Source organism: Ursus americanus, chromosome 15 (genome assembly GCF_024610735.1).
Source record: "Ursus americanus isolate L20-20 chromosome 15, mUrsAme1.1.p, whole genome shotgun sequence".
Classification (NCBI taxonomy): Eukaryota; Metazoa; Chordata; class Mammalia; order Carnivora; family Ursidae; genus Ursus; species Ursus americanus.
In genome coordinates this window covers 37603912-37626134 of record NC_142141.1, presented here as the reverse complement: position 1 = coordinate 37626134, position 22223 = coordinate 37603912, and the positions used below count along the sequence as shown (strand labels likewise).

Sequence of the window (22223 nt, the reverse complement as noted above, 5' to 3'; positions counted from 1 at the left end):
GATTCATTGTTTGCATATGACACCCAGTGCTTTCTATGCAAACAATGAATCTAATTGCTTTTTAATTTCCAACTGGGCTTTCTTAGCCCCTCCACCTCCACCTCACTTCTCTGAAATTGAAGGGCCAAGGCTTCATGTGCAGGACAGTAGACCCATCTACAACATCTGGAAAGGTACTTTACATATTCCTTTCCTCAAAACACCTCACCTTCCTGCTCTTCTTCCTACTTCACTGGCCACTCCCCATTTAGCCTTTTCCTGGTTCCTCCTCATCAAGCTGAAGTCTACCTTCTGGAGCGCCCCAGGCTTGGTCCTCGGACTTTGTCTCCTCTAACCCAATCACTTCTTCGTTTTATTCTGACCCAAGGCTCACTGATACACTGATGATGCCCTGATTTATACTTGTAGACCAGACTTCTCCCCTTAACTCCCATTTCTACAGCCAACTACCTACTCAGCACCTTCTGAACACCTTTACATGTACATTGCCTATTTTCCTCATTCCACAGAGAGGCACTTGTCTTTACATTTATTGATATATACCAAGCACCCAACAATACGCAGCACAGACATTCTCAAATGTTTGCTAAATGAATGAAAACAAGTATTTCTTTTATTTAATTAGAAAAGATCTTCGCTGAAGAAGTTTTCCGAGATACGTCATGGCCATATGTCTTCATACTCCAGACCAAACATGAGAAAGAAAAGCAAGTGAACATAATTATTTATTTAGATAAATAAGGTAAATGGAAGTTTTACTACTATGACACTTTGGCATGTTTTCATTAAGTTCTTCATACTAAATCTGATAACGTTTGAAGAGAGTGTCATAAATAATCATTAAAGAGAATGAAATAATTAATGAAAACTTAGTGTAGGTCTTGTAAATAGACTAATAGATGTAAATAATCAAAGAGGACTTCTTAGGGGAATATTTTAGTAGTATGTCAAGACTAAAGAAAGGACCCAAGCTTGTGATGTAAAGTTGCTTAAAATTCTAATTCTTTTAAGTATATGTTATGAATACATAATATGCCTGATGTATTGCATATGTTTTTGCATAGGATTTTGATTAACTGTGAAGTAACAGTGGAAACTGATAGATTATCTGTTACATGACCAGTAAAATAGTTTTGGAGGGGGAAGTTTATCAGATACGTAATATCACCACATGGTATACGTCAAATTTTACAAATACAATTCAACTCTGCACTGGTGAAAATATAAACTTTTTTCCTTTAGAAAAATTAACATTAAATTTTGAAATTTATGTCAAATTACATACCAACTGTAGGATTATAAAAATACTGGATAAATTTATTTTCTGGCTCTGGTGACTGAAAGGTGTGAACAAACTGACGAGTAGCACTAGTTTCATTTTTTGCTACATCTTCTAGATAAAACGCTTGCTCCAGAAGAATCCGCCACTGTACTTGAGTTCGACGGTGCCTCTGAACTGAATAAATCACCTAAAAAAGAGAACGGAAGGTAGATCTGTCAGTGTTCTGATCCAACAGTGTTTCATATTCCTGCTAGATAGCATGTTTTGGTTATCACATGATGGGGAAGTGTTAGTGGCATCTGCTGGGTTGGGCTAAGGATGTTAATATTCTATGCTATATGCAACAATTCGGCTCTGTGAATAATTCTCCCTCCCCAAATACCAAGAGTACCCCTGTTGAGAGACACGCAGTTAAAATACTTCAAAGAATAATGCACAGGATCAAAGAAAGTTTCAAATACACATTCACTCCAAATTCCCTTTTTGTGGGCAGTAATTATAAATCTAACTAAAATCAACAGTAAGTAAAAAAGCTATTATTAATAAAGTTACCTGCTTATGTAGTTTTACCAGACTCTTTTCACTTGGGTAGGTATTATGCTTTTCATCAAAATCTTCATAATCATCCATGTTCCTACCCATTTTTTCCTGATACTCTGTAGGGCACTAAAAGGGACAAGCAGATTTTTTTTTAATCTCATTTGCAAAAAAATTAAAATTTTATTTTTATTACAAAAGCTTCCATTCTTGGGCATATCTAATTTTCTCAAAAACATCTTCTTCCTTTATTGGCATCTCTAAACAGCTGGATTTTTAGTTGCTGACCTTTTCTTCAAAATGTTTTAGATGTATTGAGTATCTTCTTACCCCTATAAATATTAACCTTTAGGATCAGATATACTGGCTGTGGTAGGGTAAGGGAGCTAACCTACATGAAGCGACTAGTATTTGAGAGGATTAGGCTATACAGGCATCTGATGAAACTGTCAATTATTTTCCTAGCTAAAAGTGTAGAAAAATCACAACAAATCCAAGATGTTGAATTTTTAAAAGGCATGGTACAGAAAAACAAGCACATACATGATTTGGAGTCATCTGCCCTATTAGTTATTCATTACTTACCTGAACTTGGGCAAGTTACTTAACCTCCCTGACTAGGTCTCAAAAGGTAGCAATGCAAGAGAAATGATTAGAGAACTGATTCTCATGACCATCATCTTAGCTGGAGGGAACACTAGCTAATAATCAGTATAACAGATTTAAAATAGAGGGAAAGAAATAGTTCAGCGGTTCTGTGGTTGCAAAGACAACGACTGAGCAGCTCATATTTTGGAAGTATATGAATACCCCTAATTCAATCCCAGTGCAGCAAAACCTTAACTGCATGGCTTCTCGTTAAATATCTGTGTTAAATATCTCATAGGGTCATTCGTTTTATGATGTACTTCATTTATCGTAAACTGACATGTAAGAAGTGAGTGAAAAGAGATTACTGAGGCCCTAGTTTATTAAGGAGATATGCCTGTAGTGACCACATTCAGTGACACTTCGATACTGTGAAGGTCCATCTCCATCGCTGCGTCATAGCGATTGTTATACATTATTTAACATAACCCCTATATCCACATTTCAATGAAAAATACTGCCAGTAATTAAATGTCAAACTTGTAATAATAACTGGACAAATTCTATGTGCAGATTACTACTGGTTTATGGTTAACATTTCCACGAAAATGGAAAGGAGATGGGAAGAACTCAGTCATAGGCTGTTCTCACACTTTTATTATAATATTCTATTCTATAAATGTATATGTCAAAAGAAAAAAGATGAGGAGAATATGATTAATTACCTTTTTAAGTATTGTATCAACACATTTTCTCAATGGGTGGTTATACTTGATGCTTTCATTCACTTTACGAACCTCCTATAAAAACAGTAAGAGGAATAAAAGTATTTCCGTTTCTATACATCATACGTTTCAAATGAGACTGTTCTAGATACTATATATGTTCTCACAAGTTTAATTTCAACCCAAACTACTCAGCATATACATTAAGCTCCATTCCCTGAATAAAAGTTCTTAAGAACATAAGTTAAAAATACATAGTTCTAGAATAGCAATACCTCCACCCTCGGGTTTTTTACTACTTTCTAAGATTTACTCCCTTATTATTTGCTTACTTGGTACACAAAGATGAGTAAGCATTATAAAAAGGTCACGAAGGATCAGACAAACTGTGATGCTGTGCTCCTCCCCCTGGCCCAAGAAGCTCAATTATCTCATTAGCTAAAATACAGTGAAGAAACCAGAGGAAGCAACAGGCAACAAACGTCACAAAGCACCCGCTCCTTTCCAATGAGTAAGTCCTCTATAGCAGTCACAGCCACTGATTCGTTCCACATTTGTTTATTAAGAGCACACTAGATGCCAGCACTGTGCTAGGTGTAAAGTCACACAACCTATGCTGGAGGGAGTGGTAGGAAGACATGATGTTACAGGCCTTTAAAGATTGAGGGCTGGTGGTGAGGTAATAAGCAATTTTAGTGATTATGAAAGGTATAAAAGGGTCAGGGAGGGGAATCTTTAGAACCAGTAGTTCCCAAAGAAGAACGATATTCTATAATACTAATGAAATCTTTTAAAAGTTGGAACCACTGTTCTAGGCAAAAGAAATGGCATGTTCAAGGGCTGGGAGGCAAGAGAACTGACCAGGGTATTAAAAAGAACATTCTGATTATAGAGGAGAGAATGGCCCTAAGGGATACAAAACTGGAGGCAGGGAAACCATCTGGCATATAGACAAAATTATGGAAAAAAAAAACTTATATGACAAAATAATCACTTCCTTTAATATACGGAGAGTGCTTATAAATCAAGCAAAAATTGGGAAGACACATAAGAAATACTATTGGTCAATAAATGTCTGGAAAGATAGTCAAGCTCACTAAAAAAATTACAAATTTTAAAAATAAGAACAGTTTTCTGGCAAAATTATATAACCTCTCTGAAAGGTAAATTAGCAATACCCATCAAAATTTAAAATACATAGACCTTATGAATAATCTGTACCAGTAGACATTGCTCCTGTCAGGAGCTTAGCTTAATGAGGACAATGTACATTATTCAAAAAGAAATGCTATGGAAAGTGCTGTGTAATCTAGCGTGGGAGGCCTTCTGATAAACTGATGACTTAAGCTGAGATAAAAAGCATGAGGAGGGGTAACGTCAGCCAACCAAAAGAGGGGGCAAGAATATCCCAAACAGCGGGGCAGCCTGTCCGAAGGCCTCTATGCAGAAGTGCACAAGGAGTTTCAAGGAACTGAAAGAAGTACAGTGTGACCACGGGGAAAAAGGAGAGTGCGCGCCTGAGCAGCACTTGACCAGCCGAAGAAAAGCCAAGCCCTCTAGATGGCCTTAGTGACAGTTTATCTGAGGTCAGTGAGTGAGGCCTAAATATGGGAGTGACAGGATAAGACCCGGGTTTTTAAAAGACGCTCGCATCAACACTGCATTACAGTTTTCTATTACTAAATTACCTCAAGTCTTGTTGACTTGTTAGCACAACTTTGAATATGAACCGTACAGTCTGGTTATTTATTATACATAAAAATACTGTATTTTTCCTTTAAATTCTTGAGCCATATTACACAAAAATAAGTACTGAAACAGGTAACTATTGATATTTACTGTATCTGTTATAAATTTAAGGTTCCTTGGAAAATTCATAACTTTTATAAAGTGTGAAAAGTATTTGAAATATTGCGTATTATCTCCACATAAAATAGCATAACTTCAAGCACTGACATTACTATGCCTAATCACTAGGCAGGGCAGACATCTTTGAAGTCAGGCTAATAGGCGATTTTCAGTGGAAATAAGTAGTTGTTTCGCCCTCCCCCCAAATTCTCCACCTCAAAAAATGACAAAAGGTACAGGTGATCTCTTAGGCCTCGAGCAAATACCTTTTGAATGGTGTGACACAGCTTTGAAGTTTATTAATGCTTCAAAGAAAAGTAACAGACACAGATGTATATACTCGCTTCAGAGAAAAACATATAAAACGCTAACCTGGTTTTTACAAAACTGCATTTGGGAGATTTTTATGGATAGCTGAAAAATATAGTTAATAATCACCAAAAAAAGGTGGTTGAACTTTGTGATGGTAAAAGAGGTAATCAAAACCAGTGTATCTGGAACGTTTTTTCTCAAACTATTCATATTCTTGTTCCATGCCTTATTTTGCACACGCATCAGAGAGATCATCCAGAACCACATATCAGATGAGGTCTCTTCCTCACTGCTTTCAAAAGATAGTCTGGACTTTTCAGTCTGACATCATGGCCCTGCTCTTTCGGCTATAATCTCTCTCTCAAACCTTACAAGCTTTTAGCTTTCCCACATCAACCTTATGCTCAATTAATTTGATTTTAAAACCTGATACCTGACCAGGATGCTGTCAGCTATGAAAATTCTACCCATCCTTCAAGACCCAGATCATATTTTACTTCCTCCTCTGATCACTATTCAGAAGTGAAACTTCTCTACACTACAGCATTGCCTTCGTATCATTCACAGCACATTGGCCACATACTGTCTAATTTTCCACTCCAGACAGTTAGTATCCTAATGGCCAGTTCTGCATACACTTAACACGTCAAGAAGACAAGTATTTATTAAGTGATGAAAACATTTTCTCAAGTTTACAAATGTTTAGATATTCAGAAAAACATAAAAGATCCCAAATTCCCTTGAAATATATAGGCAAAGAAATTCATACCTGACAAACCACGTTGTTTGATGGGGGGAGGAAGGGCAGGAGTTCTGCTATCTACGTGGACCTGCTGCTATTTTCAAATCATTCATTACAGAAAGAGGGGTTTCTCACAATATATAAATGTATCAAATTAACACTTTGTGCACTTTATACAATGTAATATGCCAAATATATTCAATAAAGAGAGTGGCTTCTAATTAACACAGAAAATTTTCTCTTATCTAAAAACCTTATACCTGTGTTAAAATAACAAAGAAAGCACCAATGCTGGTCCTAATTTTCCACATCCTATTACTCAGTAGAGGGTCTTACTTAACAAACAACAACAACAAAATCCATCTTTCTTCAGTCACTGATGACTCCTCCCAGCCAAAACCAGGTCTTGCCATAATTAGGTGGATTTATATTTCTTGAAGGAATATTGAGTAACTGGTGTAACCCACATTCCACAAATCTGAAACAACTGAATTTAGTACCGACTTTTAAGAGGGACACTATCAAATTTAAATTATCTTTTTAAAATTATTTTCAGGCACCTGGGTGACTCAATTAGTTAAGTGTTTGCCTTCGGCTCAGGTCATGATCCCAGGGTCCTGGGACAAAGACCCGCAGGGAACCTGCTTCTCCCTCTGCTTCTGCCTCTCTCCCTCTCTCTGTCTCTCGTGAATAAATTTAAAAAGTAAAATAAAATAAAATTATTTTATTACCAAACATAAATTTTCATATTTTTTCAAAAAATTCAAATTTTCAAATATAAACATATCAGATATAAATATAAAAATTATCAAACATAAATTATTTCTTCTGAAAAACATAATAACAGCCATCAGATGCCTGAGGAAATGTAAAAGAATACTATTTGTAGATTCACTCCTACATCTTGAATCAGCGTCTTCTGCTACCATTCTTACATTTTGTAGGGAATGAATGCAAAAAAGCCAACAACAGATTTTTCAGTCATAACATATACTCTTTTGTTCATTTACTCATTCACTTAAAAAATGGGTGCTGAATGTCTAAGAGTCTAAAGGACCAGGGAAGGCATGTCAGCATAACCATTAATTAATCATCTAATCTGGGAGACTTTTTAAGAGTAAAAGAGGGGAGCTATTCAAAGTTATCCCAAGATGACAAGCATAACCCTGCACTGTTGAACATATTCACGCTGAATCTTTGGTGGTTGGAAGGTGCAGGGGACATCTCATGAAACTGAACTGCCAATAAGAAGTCACGCTAATGGACGGGACATTCTGAAGGACTGCACGTCACCAAACGTTCAGGGTACAGCCCATCAATGTGCTAACGACAGCAGCAACAAACCAACCATGACTGACTGTAAGGTTTAAACTTGCTTACCTCCATGACATCTTCTAAAGTCTCTTCTGCATCCGCTTTCTCTGTCATCAGTTTGGCTGCCTTAAAATACGTTTTCATAAGCAGATAACCTCTTTTTGCTCCATTCCAGTATGACCGAGGAATTTCTACCAAACCATACCCCAGCAACAACACGAGAAGGAACAGGCCCCACGTGTTTGCAGCAGCTATCCCAATTGTCTGAAGCTGGTTCCTGAGAAAGAGGAAACACAAGCAGATAGCTGTGATAGATAAATTTTTCCAGCAGAAATGTAAAATAAAACTAGTATTAAATGGTTTTTCAGAAAACGGCTCTAAAGGATGGCTAGGATTTTATATGAGAAAACTTCTATCTTCCAAGCCTCAGCTACTCTTTTAGGAACAGCAGATAATCTGCGTGTTTTAAGAGGAAGTTAGAGCGTGACTGCAGAAATAGACTTTAACACAGGAAACACTGCTTCTATTATAGTTAATTTTAGAGGGGAATGAACCATGAGAGACTATGGACTCTGGGAAACAAACTGAGGGCTTCAGAGGGGAGGGGGGGTGGGTAGGCCAGTGATGGGTAGTAAGGAGGGCACGTATTGCATGGTGCACTGGGTGTTATACGCAAGTAGTGAAACATGGAACAACATCAAAAACTAAGGATGTACTGTATGGTGCCTAACATAACATAACATAATAAAAAATTATTTAAAATAAATAAATAAAATAAAATTAGAATCTAGGATAATTCCTGGCAAAAAATATATGTATTTTGTCCAAAGAAAAAATATTTTTTCATTAGGGGCTTACTCAGTATTAACCAAGAGAAGCCTGAAAAAATTTTAAAGCCTAAAAAATTTTTAACTTACATTGAGGCACACTTACACAAATCCCAGGAATGCAACAGTGAGCATTATCTTTACTGCTATATTTCTAAATTTCTGAGACCCATCTCTTCACATATATTATGTAGGTCACAAGTATAATACAGGTTTCAATTTTATTATAATGTCAGAATGTAACATCAGAGAGAAATACACCCTCAAGCCATAGTCAGAACAAAAGAAAAAATATTCACAAGTTCTGGGTCGCCTGAGTGGCTAAGGCGGTTAACGTCCGACTCTCAGTTTCTGCTCAGGTCATGATCTCAGGGTTGTGAGATCGAGCCCCACATGGAGCTCCAGCTCGCCGTGGAGTTAGCTTCCGTCTTTCCCTCTCCCTCGGCCCACCTCCCTCTCAATTGTGTGTGTGCACCTGCACACTCTCTCTCTAAAATAAATAAATATGTCTTTAAAAAAATATTCACAAGTTCCAATGAAAAAGAAAACTAGTTATTTTGTCATATACAAAATTGTACACCTGAAACTAACAGTACACTGTATGTTAACTAACTGGAACTTAAATAAAAACTTAAAAAAAATCATAAAGGTTAATACTCCTAACATGGAGCTATTAGACAAAGCATTAGTCCTTCATCTAATAACTATATTTAAATATATTATTCCATGTTTTCTTCTTACTAATAGGGATTATTTAGATTTCTTTTTGGGGAATCTAGAAAACATATAACTTGATATGTTTCTCAAAGAAATGTCTGTTTATCTGCATATGTGAGATAAAAATAAATTTTAAAAAATGCAAATACACACAGAAACAATGTTAAGAAAACTTTTCTTACCATTCTAAGTGCAAATGTGGGTTTACAGCTACATAAATTAAAAATGCTCCAAAAATCAGCAAATAGGTGCCATAATAGATTGCATTCTCAATCAGTGCAGTTTTGATCTTTCCAGTGATGGAAAACCCTCCTGATCTTGCATATGACTGCATAAAGGGTAACAGAATCCTAGATGGTTGGAAAAAATATGGTTAAAGAAACAACTGATATGTCTGTTTAATCTCAAAATACCAAATTAGGTGAATCTCAATTTTAATGTGTAGTTCTTTCCACAAATAAATATGATTTTGAGTAATTATTAATACTGAATGAACTCTAATACATGACTGAGTATTTTTGTAATATTAAATTTTGGAGAGAGCAAAGCACATTTCTGGGAGCAAAGGAGGCCACAATGACCAGCAGAGAGTAAACAGTGTGAGGGACTCATGATGAATCTAAAAAAAAAAGTCTTTAAAGATTTTATGAAGACTTTGGACTGCATTCAGACAACGAGAAACCTTTTTCTTTACAGGAGACATGATCAAATATAAGTCTTCTAAAGACTGATAAGGCTTCAGCAGGAAGAACGGACTGAAAGGGAACAAAACTGGGACTATGTGGGAGAGGGTAAGGGGTGATGAAGTGGTAAGAAGCAGGAGGGGAGAAGACTGTGAATACACTGATTTGAAGTACTTATGACACATCTCAAAGGAGCTACACAGGAAGTAGTTGGCTATCCAGCTCCAGAATTCAGGAGAGAGGGGTAGAAACACAGATAGATTCAGGAGTCCTCACCACATCAGTGGTACTGACGTGACACCGGTAGATGAGATTTAGAAGGGTGACTACGTAGAAGAAGGAAAGAGCTGAGCCTGAGCTCTGAGAAAGATTATCTTTTAAAGGAGACGGAGAGAAACAGGAGGAGGAGGAGCCAGTGAAGGAGACAGAGACAGAACAGCAGAGAGGGATGGGAGAAAACCAAGGAGCATATGGAGGAGAAAACAGGAGAAGGAAGTGTTTCAAAGTGGAGAGAGAAAACAATAATCAAATGCTGCCAAGAAGTCAAGTCAATGAAGACTTGTGTGTGAGTGGAGAAGTGGGGCTAGAAAACAGGGTTCAGTGGGTTGAGGCAAGAGCTGAGTAAATGAAGACAATACATGTAGATGATTCATTTGGGAAGTTTGGCTGGGTATGATAAACAGTGGCATATTCATATCATGGAAGATTTTTCCAGAAATGAATAAGAAAAGAATACTGATATACACAATACAACATAGATGAATCTTCCAAATTTGTGAGCCAAAAAAGAGATGCAGAAAAATACATACCAATAACTCATGTTTACAAAGTTCAAAAATGGCAAAACAAATCTATAGGAATGGATGTCAGAATCATGGCTACCTTCGGGAGGATATGACTGGGAGAGGGGTATGTGGGAAGCTTCTAGACATAGCATAAACATTGTTAAGGTTCTGTAATATCATCTGAGTGCTGGTTATCCAGGTGTATTCACTTTGAAAAAAGTCAAACTAAGCACAATTTGTCACTTTCTGTACCATTTATACTTCAATTAAAAAGTCTCCCTCCGAAAGTGAGGCTGTGATGAGTAGATCAATGAGGTTAGAAGCCAGGAAGTTGGAAAGGGTGGCATTTGAGAGATGTTTTGGGTTTTTTCTTTCTTTTTTTAAAAGGATGAGAGAATTGTTTGTGCTTTGTTGAAACTGGAAGCTGCAAGTATAGGTAACAAGAGCTGAAGGAGATAGATCTGTATTTCAGGAAGAGGGACTTCACTCCGAAGTCACTGAGAGTGGCTCATTCTTTGAGAGGGAGGGAAAAGGATGGGTTGATAGGTGTGCTGCTGAGAAGCTGAAAGAGCAGCCATCTGATGACTTCTATTTTCACTGTGAAGTAGAAAGTAAAGTCCTCTGCAAGGGTAGAAGGTGACTGATTCTAGGACGTAAAAGAGAGAGAAAGAGCCACAAAGAGAACAGTAGAGGTTTGAGGTGTGAAGTCTTGCTGTGGAGAATGAAGAGCAAGCAGACTAGAGACACAAGGGAGGAAAGTGTGGCAATTCTGAGAGCCCAGGCAAATTCAATGAACGTGAATTTACAGAGGGGCTACTCTACTCTGCTGTGTGATTTTTCTCTTGCGATGTTCACTAGCTTCAGTTTTAGAGCTTAGTCCCCTGCAGAGTTCCTAAAATGCTCAGTACGTAGTGAATAACGTGTTTGGAGCACAGGAGAAAAAACCAACAAAGCTTCAAGGTGCCTGGGTGGCTTAGTTGGTTAAGCCTCTGACTCTTGACTTTGGCTCAAGTCATGATCTCAGAGTCATGAGAACGAGCTCCATTCCACGCTGGGAATGGAGCCTTCTTAAGGTTCTCTCCCTCTGCCTCTGCTTCTCCCACCACCCCCTCTCTTAAACAAACAAACAGACAGACAGACAGACAAAGCTATAGTGGGCAGAAACATGTGGAATACATCGTTATTACAGCTACAATTCCAGCTATATAGGGAGGACCAGGTACAAGATGACCAAAGACGGGACCCTGGGAAACACCAACATTTAGGAAATGGCCACAGAAATAGAACCCGTGAAGGAAGTTCAGCAGGTTGAGCTAAGCAGAGAGAAAGAAAATCAGGAGACAATGGTGACCTTAGCAAGAGCAGTTTCATGTAAAACTGGGACTGGAAGAAGACTGAACTGAGGAAGGTCAAGAGAGAAGGTAGTAACTGGAGGGGAATGGTGACAGGAAAAAATTTTTGTTTCTGTTTTCTGTTTCTCATTTGTTTCTGTTCTTTTTCTTTTCATTTCTTTTAAGATGGGAGAGAACGGAATGAGCAGAAAACAGAATATACAGATTTAAGAAAAAAACAAGTAACACTTGAATAAATTCTAAAACATGAAGGTTCATGAAGAAAGCATAATCTTTTTTTTTTCACTTTAGCCAAAATTTAAAAAAAAATTGTTTTATCCTTCACTGCCACTTACCATGTTAAAAACTGTGATGTCCAATATACTACCCTCCAGAAAATTGGCATGATTCCATCAGGAATGTAACTCCATGGCTTGAAACATGGATGTTGGCTGTTTAATAACAATTTATAGCCAATTAATAAATGACAACTACTTAAATTATACAATTAATTTGTGCATGGCAAAGTTCATTTGCATTCAGATATTAAATTACTGACTCTAACTTCTATAATTTCATAGAAAACTTATAATTCAAAGCTGACTATCAAATGCAAAAAACACACAGAAAGGAAACAAAACAGTTTGTTCTAGAAGAGGAATGCCATTTAAATTTTCAACTTTCAGTGTATTTTTAATTCTTGAGTAAAAAGAGGGCATAATATTCACCTAACAGACCGATAATGTGAGTCTTTAAAAGTGAATGAGTCATGAAACTAAACCTCTGATTTGGCTGCCTTTAAAATACAACCCCCTATAAAAAAAAATAAAAATAAAATAAAATACAGAAAAAAAAAACCCATTTGTGGGTTTGCTTATTTTCCAGGGAGAGGGGGAAAAGGGAGGTGAAAGACATTAGGTGATTAACTCCTGAAACTGGAGCCCTAAAAATCAGTCACCATAGCATAGCTCCCATGGAGAGAGATGCCAGCGTTTGTATATAATTGTTTGAATTTTCTGAAGGTATGTGTATCATAGATTCTTTCATTAATAGTCTTCCTAGACTGTAAGGACATCATCTAGTCCAGGAGCTTCTAGCAATTCACAACTGCTGCTGATCTATATCCAATTTTTAAAATGCTTCAAAGGGCAGTAACATCTACATTTCAAATTTACCCTTATTCAGGTTAGATTAAAAACAATAATAAAAGCTGCATAAGGAAGCATTCAGACACTACTTAAAGCATTGGTAAAAGCTACTGTCAACATTTATTAGAGTTTTTTACTTGGAAATTTGATATGAATTTAACATAACCTTTCGATAATTCGAACTTTATTTATTCTCAGTTTAAAACTATAAATGATTTCAGGGCGCCTGGCTGGCTCAGTCGGTACAGTGTGCAACTCTTCATCTTCGGGTTGTGAGTTCGACTCCCATGTTGGGCATAGAGATTACTTAAAAATAAAATCTTTAAAGGAGTAAAAATAAAAATTAAACAACTATAATGATTTCAAAGGATGCACAATATGAAAGGAACACCCTACACACAGAATAATCTCCTTACCCTTTATACAACCTTGTGAGTCAGGCAAAAGAGAAAATGAATGCCCCATTTTTTAGACCAGAGAGAGGCTGAGAAGAAAAATAGCCATTGGAAGTCACATTCTTAGTAAGAGACAGAACCAGGGCTAAAAATATCAGGTCTTCTCCAAGTTTCTCCTTAGTGTCTATTAAAAGGCCTTGTGTACCAACAAACATTTAGAATTTATTTAAGATTTAAATTTAGATAGAATACAAAGTAATTAAAAGTCTACTAGCAAAGGATAGAAGTGGGATGGGGAGGATAATTAGAGAATGAGAATCAACTTTTATAAAATCCAAATGGTAAAAGCTGACAATTTTAAAGCAATTTTTCTCATCTACCCTATTTTTAAAAACAAACAAACAAACAAACAAACAGGAAGCAAATACCTGGGAACCGGGGTAGCAGTGGCGTACAATCCTGTGATGTTGCTATTCTCAGGAGGGCTGGAGTTTGCAGCAGCATGCTTGCACCGGTTGTATATAGTCTAAATCAATGAACACATGGTTTAAAAATGAAAACCAAAAGGTTACCAGGTACTTAAGGGATACTGGAGGGTATCAACCTATCCACCAATTACCTTCCTGGCAATGCTTTTTAATGATCAAATTCCTATAGAAAGATTCAAATACAAAATATTCAGTATAACCTTATATAATTTAGCTGTCTTAAGAACTAACATATCGCAAACACGCTGTATGATTACCATTGCCTTCTGAATTGCAAAACTCAGTTTCACCTCTTACCGTACTAACATCCAGAGGCAGTATGAAGACGATAAGAAAGCAGAGATACCAAGCTAGCAGTGTTCCGACAATTACAAGTCTATGCTGTTTCTTGAAATCTCCATATCGATGAAGTAGGAATAATGCCAGAAAAAAGACAAAAACAATCTCGAGTCCCAAAGCTGCACCGCTCATTATTGAATGTTCACTTTGACTAACCAAAGTCACTCATGTACAGGTCTGGGTCATATCTGTAAACTGGGAAAGAAAAAAAAAAGAAGCATTAACAAAGGAAATAAACACTTGGAAATTTCCTAAATACTCCTTTATTAACGTATTAATACATTCTTCAGAAAATTGTCAGGCTTTACATTGAACTATAATAAAAGGAAAAGGATAATTCCTATTCTCAAATATATATCATTATTTATTTATTTATTTATTTATTTTTTTAAAAGATTTTATTTATTTATTCGACAGAGAAAGACAGCCAGCGAGAGAGGGAACACAAGCAGGGGGAGTGGGAGAGGAAGAAGCAGGCTCATAGCAGAAGAGCCTGATGTGGGGCTCGATCCCGTAATGCCGGGATCACGCCCTGAGCCGAAGGCAGACGATTAACCGCTGTGCCACCCAGGCGCCCCTATATACCATTTTTTAAAGCAGATCTTAAAAGTTTCACATAAATTTTATCTTCAGGAAAAAAGTTATCTTAATAAAAATTACACTACTTCTAAAAATATTACAATATAAGAACACTAAATGTGAACAGTTTTAATAGCATCATTTGGAGTTTGTTCCTTAAGGCTGTAAGTCCCAACAGAAATTTTAATACAGATACACTATTGACTAGATCCTAGGAAACTGGATATTTTCTAAAATTAAGTTTTCTAAGTCATCCATAACTCATTACTTAAAATGTTCCGAAAGACGGAGAGCATGAAAAAGAGCATTTGAAAATAACATTTCCTTTGTTTGAAACAGTTTTATTTTTTTGTGATAATCTCATCTAACAAATTTAACAACTTGAAATTCTTACTTATTTACTGCTTCACAAAATACAGTTGACCCTTGAACAACATAGATTTGAACTGTATGGGTCTACTTCTACACAGAATTTTTTGATAGATAGAGTATTATCAATGTATTTTCTCTTCTTTATGATTTTCTTTTTTTTTTTAAAGATTTTATTTATTTATTGGACAGAGATAGAGACAGCCAGAGAGAGAGGGAACACAAGCAGGGGGAGTGGGAGAGGAAGAAGCAGGCTCATAGCGGAGGAGCCTGATGTGGGGCTCGATCCCATAACGCCGGGATCACGCCCTGAGCCGAAGGCAGACGCTTAACCGCTGTGCCACCCAGGCGCCCCCTTTATGATTTTCTTAATAACATCTTCTTTTCTATAGCTTACTTTATTGTGAGTATATAATATACCTACAATATATGTTGAATCATTATGTTGTATACCTGAAACTAATATAGTGCTATATGTTAATTATATTTCAACAAAAAATACTCATACTGTAAAATAAATATCAAGTTCATCCAGTGAAACACACACACACACACACACACATGCACTGTTAATCAGCTACTTATGTTATGGTAAGGCTTCTGGTCAACTGCAGGCTATTAGTAGTTAAGTTTCCAGGGAGTCAAAAGTTACCACAGATTTTCAACTGGACAGGGAATTGGCACCTCTAACACCCGCATTGTCAAAGGGTCAAATGCATGCTTACCACTTCCCATTTATCTATATAAATCTTATTTTCTTTAAAGAACGTTACTATTAAATGCAGAAAAATTTAACAATGATTATTGAATAAAGTCATACACTTGAGAATATTTTTAATTATAAATGCTGATAATACAGGCATCAGCAACGGTTTGTTATCTCTCTAGTCTTATAAAATAATATACCTTTTTTTTTTTAAGATTTTATTTATTTGTTTGTCAGAGAGAGAGAGAGAGAGCACAAGTAGGGGGAGTGGCAGGCAGAGGGAGAAGCAGGCTCCCACTGAGCAAGAAGCCCAAAGCAGAACTCGATCCCAGGGTTCTGGGATTGTTTGTCTATAGACTAACTACAATATTCCAAGGAATTAATATCTTTTTCTTTAAGATTTTATTTATTTATTTGACAGAGAGAGAGACAGCCAGCGAGAGAGGGAACACAAGCAGGGGGAGTGGGAGAAGAAGAAGCAGGCTCCCAGCGGAGCAGGGAGCCCGATGTGGGGCTTGATCCTAGGGTCCTGGGATCACACCCTGGGCCGAAGGCAGAAGCTTAAAGACTGAGCCACCCAGGCGCCCCTCGAGGAATTAATATCTTAACAGAGAATCAAGATTGTGATGCAGAATAAAATAAGGCAGAATCAATAAAATACTTCAAATTAACATCTCCAACCAAAACTAGTTATAAAACAAATAAAGAAACTTCAGGTATTAACAGGATGAATTTAAATTCATGTAAGAAATATCCTTACATGGAATATCACAAACAAAAATCACACATAATAAACTATTTTCTTTACTATTTCTTCATATTGTTGAAGTACTTTCTATTCCTCTGTGTGTTTCAACCAATATTTTCATATTTCTTAAATATCTAAAATTGACCCCTTTTCATCACTCTCTATCACCACATCCTGCTATGTTTTTCTTCAAAGCACTTATCCACCAAATATAATGTATATTGACATTTATTGTCTCCCTGTAACCCTTTCCTCCTCACCTTCACCCCCCAGACTTCATGAAAGCAGAGACTTGACTATTCAATACTATATCCCAAGTGTCTAATATAGTGTCTAGCATACAGTAGATATTAAAAAAATATTTGTTGAATGAATAAATGAATAAAAAACTTACTCTGTACTTTAGTATAGACACTGTTTTCATTAATGCTGACTACAAAGGCAAAATAAAATTCCTGTTATGATCTCCAAAACTGATATTACAAATACTTACTGCAACTCAAAGATTTACTAAAACTGTCATTACCACTTCTCAAAATTTCAAATTTCATATTCTATGAAAAAAACCTATACCATCACATTAAGAGTTAAGTCAAACCTTATTTGTAAGCCAAGAAAAGATTAAGTGGATAGCTCAATATAGAATGTGCTAATGAAAACCATCACCTCCTTCAAGATTCAGCTTTAAAAAAAATAATTCAATGTGAATTTAAAAGTAAGACGGTTATTATTTGAAAATCCCTTCATGGTTTGACCTAGATATTTATTTACCTGAAATTGTCCAGTCCAAGGAATATGGTAATCATAGAAAAAAGACTGAATATCAGAGATTACCAAGGAAATGCCAAAGTATGACAGAAGCAGATGATGGAATATTTTTGAAGTATAAGAAATGATGTTTGTTAAGATTATTTCAGAACATTAGAAAATTACTGTAATATTAACTGAAAAAAAAACCTCAATTCACAGATTTTTACATTTATTATAATATGCATAAAAAACGTAAGACAAAATATGAAATATATGAAAACATTAATAATAGGTGGTAAGATTACAGGCATATGCAGACAACAAAATCAGTAAACTTGCTATTAGCTACTAATATTTTTTTACAATGGTTGTCAATTTTTCAGTCTGATTCATAGTACTTTAAAATCTTGCAGATGAATAAACAGAATTTGGATCCTTTATTCTAGTAATAAAGAAATTATCTGATTACATCTTTTCCCATTCTCAGTGTATTAGTCTCCTATTCCTGCTATTAACAATTCCTATAAACTTAGAGGCTTAAAACAACACCCTTATATCACAGTTTCTGTGGGTCAGGTGTCCAGGCCCAACTTGGTTCAACTAAATTCTCAAGATGGAAATGAAGATGTCAGCAGGTTTGTGTTCCTCTCTGGAGACTCTGGGGAAGAATGTACTTCTAAGTTCATTCAGGCTGTTGGCAAAATTCAGTTTGCTATGTTTATAGGATTAAGATTCCCATATTCCATAGCTGGCATTTGCCCTTAGCTCCAGAGGCCTCTTTCCAGTCTTTGCATGTGGCCCTGTGTATCTCAGACTTAGCAATGGCTTGTCAAATCCTTCTCAGGCTTGGAGTCTTAGACTTTCTCTTCAACTCCCAGCTGGGAGAACACTCTGCTTTAAAGGGCTCATCTGATCTCATTGGGAAAATCTGGATAATCTAGTCATATTAGTAATCAAAACTGTAAAAATAGAATTCCTCACTTGATGAAGGCATAGATATCCTTGGGGGTCTACTATTCTGTTTACCACACCATCTATTTCTGTTCAAGCTGAACTTCTGTTCTCTTATTATGACACAAGGTTAGGCCTAGGGGTCCCATTAAATTGGAGATAAAATTGGGGTTTCCCTAATCTGAGATGAGAAAATAATAGTTTTAAAGTCTGTATCTTTGACCTTGTACCTAAATTCAAGTGAGGAATTATTTTTTTTATAGTCCAGAATGATAGTACTTTCCAAGGTTCTTTATGAATTCCTATATCCTATAGCTTGTTTTGTTTATTTCAGCTGAAAAATTTTATGTTCAAAGCTAGGTGCACCTTATCCTCCATCTGATCTAGTTACTTATATCTTAAATTCATAAAATCACTATTAATTAAAATCTAATAAAAATAAAGATTAGACAGCTCAGGTTTGGCTTACTGAAAAAACTCATCACCAGGGAGTATATATAGCTATTTGGCAATATACACCAAAGACCTTAAAACAGGTACATATCCTTTGTCCTAGCAATTCCTCTTCAAATAACTTAAAGAAAAACCAAAATGTGAACAAAGATTTATCTATAATGTTATTTTTCATGTCACCATTATTTCAACAGGAAAACATAGAAACAACTTAAATGTTTATACTAAACAGTCCAGGCCAGTCTTAACAATGTCCTCCAGTCACATCGCTGTCCATTGTCTTTTTGAAAAAAGCAGCCAAGGGTTTCATAAATCACTAATCCTTTTAATCTGTCCATGACTCATGGGAGCAGGAATCTGTGCCGAGTCCCCTGCACGTGAGTTAAGGACTACATAACAGCAAAACTCAATTGCAGGCAGTGATTCAAGGAGGCCACCAGACTCCCCCAGTCTAGAAGAAAGGTGAGATCCACAGGGACACTTTAGAGATGTCAAAAGGGACAGGGGTGGGATCTGAGGGAGTACACATAAGAAACACATGGGACAAATATACACCAAAATGCTAACAGTGGTTGTCATAAAATGGTAAAGAGATGATTTCTATTTTCTTCTTTGCGTTTTTGTGTGTGTTCAATTTTAAATAATGAACATTTATTGCTTTGTAATTTTAAAATTATTTAAAAATCAATGTAGTAATATGAAAGTAAAGCACATGGTAAATAGGAAATGAGAAATTCTACTGTGGTGTTGTGTCTCCTTACACCAGTTAGAATGGCAAAAATTGACAAGGCAGGAAACAACAAATGTTGGAGAGGATGTGGAGAAAGGGGATCCCTCTTACACTGTTGGTGGGAATGCAAGTTGGTACAGCCACTTTGGAAAACAGTGTGGAGGTCCTTTAAAAAGTTAAAAATTGAGCTACCCTATGATCCAGCCATTGCACTACTGGGTATTTACCCCGAAGATACAGACGTAGTGAAGAGAAGGGCCATATGCACCCCAATGTTCATAGCAGCAATGTCCACAATAGCTAAATCGTGGAAGGAGCCGAGATGCCCTTCAACAGATGACTGGATTAAGAAGATGTGGTCCATATAGACAATGGAATATTACTCAGCCATCAAAAAGAATGATCTCTCAACATTTGCTGCAACATGGACGGCACTGGAGGATATAATGCTAAGTGAAATAAGTCAAGCAGAGAAAGACAATTATCATATGGTTTCACTCATTTATGGAACATATGAAATAGGAAGATCGGTAGGAGAAGGAAGGGAAGAATGAAGGGGGGGTAAACGTAAGGGGGAATGAACTGTGAGAGACTGTGGACTCTGGGAAATAAACTGAGGGCTTCAGAGGGGAGGAGGGTGGGGGATTGGGATAGGCCAGTGATGGGTATTAAGGAGGGCACGTATTACATGGTGTTATACACAAATAATGAATCATGGAACACTACACCAAAAACTAAGGATATACTGTATTGTGACTAACATAATAAAAAATCATTATAAATAAATAAATAAATAAATAAAGTTACAACTATTTTAAAATACAAATATTTTGTTACACTGTGGGGAAACCCGGGTTCCAAATCCCAACTTTATTTAATTGTGTAATTTTATGCAATTTATGCTGTTAAGTGAGGATAAATAATCACCTCACACAGATTGCTATGAAGATGAGATACAAAAGTGAAACACCAAATAAGAGTTCTAGAAACAGAGTAGGTCCTCAAAAAATGCTAGCTGCTCATCTCCACCTCCTTCATATCATGTGCTCCTAGAAGATAACTAGTTGCTTCAATAGTCTCAAAGCAAAGCTTTACACTGAAAAGCTTCCTCTCCACCATCCCCTCAAAATATGAATGGATACCAAATGCTTTTCGCTACTCATTCTCTGTGGTTATTACTACAGCCTGGGCCCACCCTGATTCCTATAAAACAAAAAATGATCTTTGCTCCAAGAAATTGCTCCCCTTGCCTCTCTAAACAAATGGGATTACCTCTCCAGGTCTACAAGGTCGCCCAAACACTCCTTCGACTGTCTGTTGTAAAGAGAGAGAACACATCTCAGAGTCACGTCAAGAAGGTGTATTAGATACACCAACGTCATGGAGAAAGACAATGCCATTCTTCTAGGCACAAGATCAAAATGGACCATTTGCTGACCTGTAACTATATATAGCTGTGCAAAAATATACGCAAGGGCAAAAGAGGAAACATGCCTCTGACCACAAAAGTGGTCCTTCTTGTTAATATTCCTTAAATATTAAAATAACGTGTTTAGGCTAAATGGCAAAAATGAAAGAAGAATGTGCAAAAATTTGGGGGCAAATCAAAATTCAGTTCCATGTGATTAGAAATTGAAAGAAATTCAAAGCTATCATAGGTTGGCATTAACACCACAGCAGCAAAAGTAGATTTTACTCAAAATCAAAATGCCAGTTCATTCATTCAAATCTTAGCACTTGATAGCCAAACATAGTCTACCTTTCAAAATACGAGTTCTGAAAGTCTTTAAACACTTAAAATCCAATTTAGTCCTCTGCCAATTATCAAGATATCGTACAATGCCTTTCATAATTACCCTGTTAATGTTACCGACTTGGGGTACTGTTTCCCGAGTACTTTATGGTTGATAGTGGGTTTTTTTAGGCTAAACACACTTTAAGTGGGAAATTTACAGGTTAAGATAATTTTGGAACTTGAAGCATAACTCAAATATCTTCAAAAACAAAGAGAAAGAGAAAGAAAAGACAAGAAGGAAGGATGAAAGGAAAGATTTGTGGTAGCAACTGAATAAGAAAACACAGACAAAAATTTTGTCCAAACCTAAGATTCTGAAGCTGAATGAAACATTTCTAGCCAGAACCTAATGATGCATCAGACTTAGACTGTGCTAACTTATATATGTATCTTCACTCAGATATGTGAAATAATAAAAACTAGGAGACAACTCAAGATCTTAATAATGAAAAATGGAAAGTATCAGAACTACATGTGAGTGTTGTGAAAGTCAACAATTCTCTACCACCGATGAAAAGTTAAATCTTCCGAATATAACCACCATTATTCCATTTTAAGATTCCAGGTATAAGGAGAATTCAGCTTAGGATAAACACAGAATACCACAAGAGAATGTGGTTCCTACTCTAAAAATACAAAACAGTTGCAGTATTTTTTGAAGCCATTTTCAAAAAGTAAGCTGAGTTGCTAAACCAACCAGGTAAAGTGAATTCCAAAGTGTGACAAGCCCTTCTGAAGAAAGACAGACATGTACAAAGTGCCTAACCTTTGGCAAGACATGAGAGAGAAAGAGAGAAACCAAGTAAGCAAGTAAGAAAAAAACAATTGGAATTGTAATGGATTCTTAAAGATTTCATATAAAGAGATTATAAGACTTATTTTGGTAATTAAAGAATAATCCTTAGAATCCTTCTTAATAAAATAATAAAAAAAAGAACAGCTAACATTTAGTACGAGTTTACTAGATTCCAAGCATTATGCTAGCACTTAACATACTTTATCAGATTAGACCGCACAAACCAGTAAGAAGGGACTATTAGTATCCTTGTTTAACAAAGGAAAGGGCACAGAGAGTCAGCAG

General features: G+C 36.3%; 1 protein-coding gene across 5 annotated transcripts in view; it reads right to left on the bottom strand.

Annotated features, from left to right (window-relative positions):
* Nucleotides 1-22223, bottom strand: part of LMBRD2 (LMBR1 domain containing 2) — a 46290-nt gene that overhangs the window by 20997 nt on the left and 3070 nt on the right. For all 5 annotated transcript variants that reach the window (XM_045787242.2, XM_045787245.2, XM_045787243.2 and 2 more), the window contains exons 2-9: nt 14020-14256; nt 13663-13760; nt 12048-12143; nt 9075-9242; nt 7415-7625; nt 3133-3207; nt 1835-1948; nt 1286-1469 (exon numbers count right to left, since the gene is read on the bottom strand). In XM_045787242.2, the coding sequence (XP_045643198.1) occupies nt 1286-1469; nt 1835-1948; nt 3133-3207; nt 7415-7625; nt 9075-9242; nt 12048-12143; nt 13663-13760; nt 14020-14193 (1120 nt within the window). In that variant the 5' untranslated portion in view covers nt 14194-14256. The remainder of the gene's footprint in view (nt 1-1285; nt 1470-1834; nt 1949-3132; nt 3208-7414; nt 7626-9074; nt 9243-12047; nt 12144-13662; nt 13761-14019; nt 14257-22223) is intronic.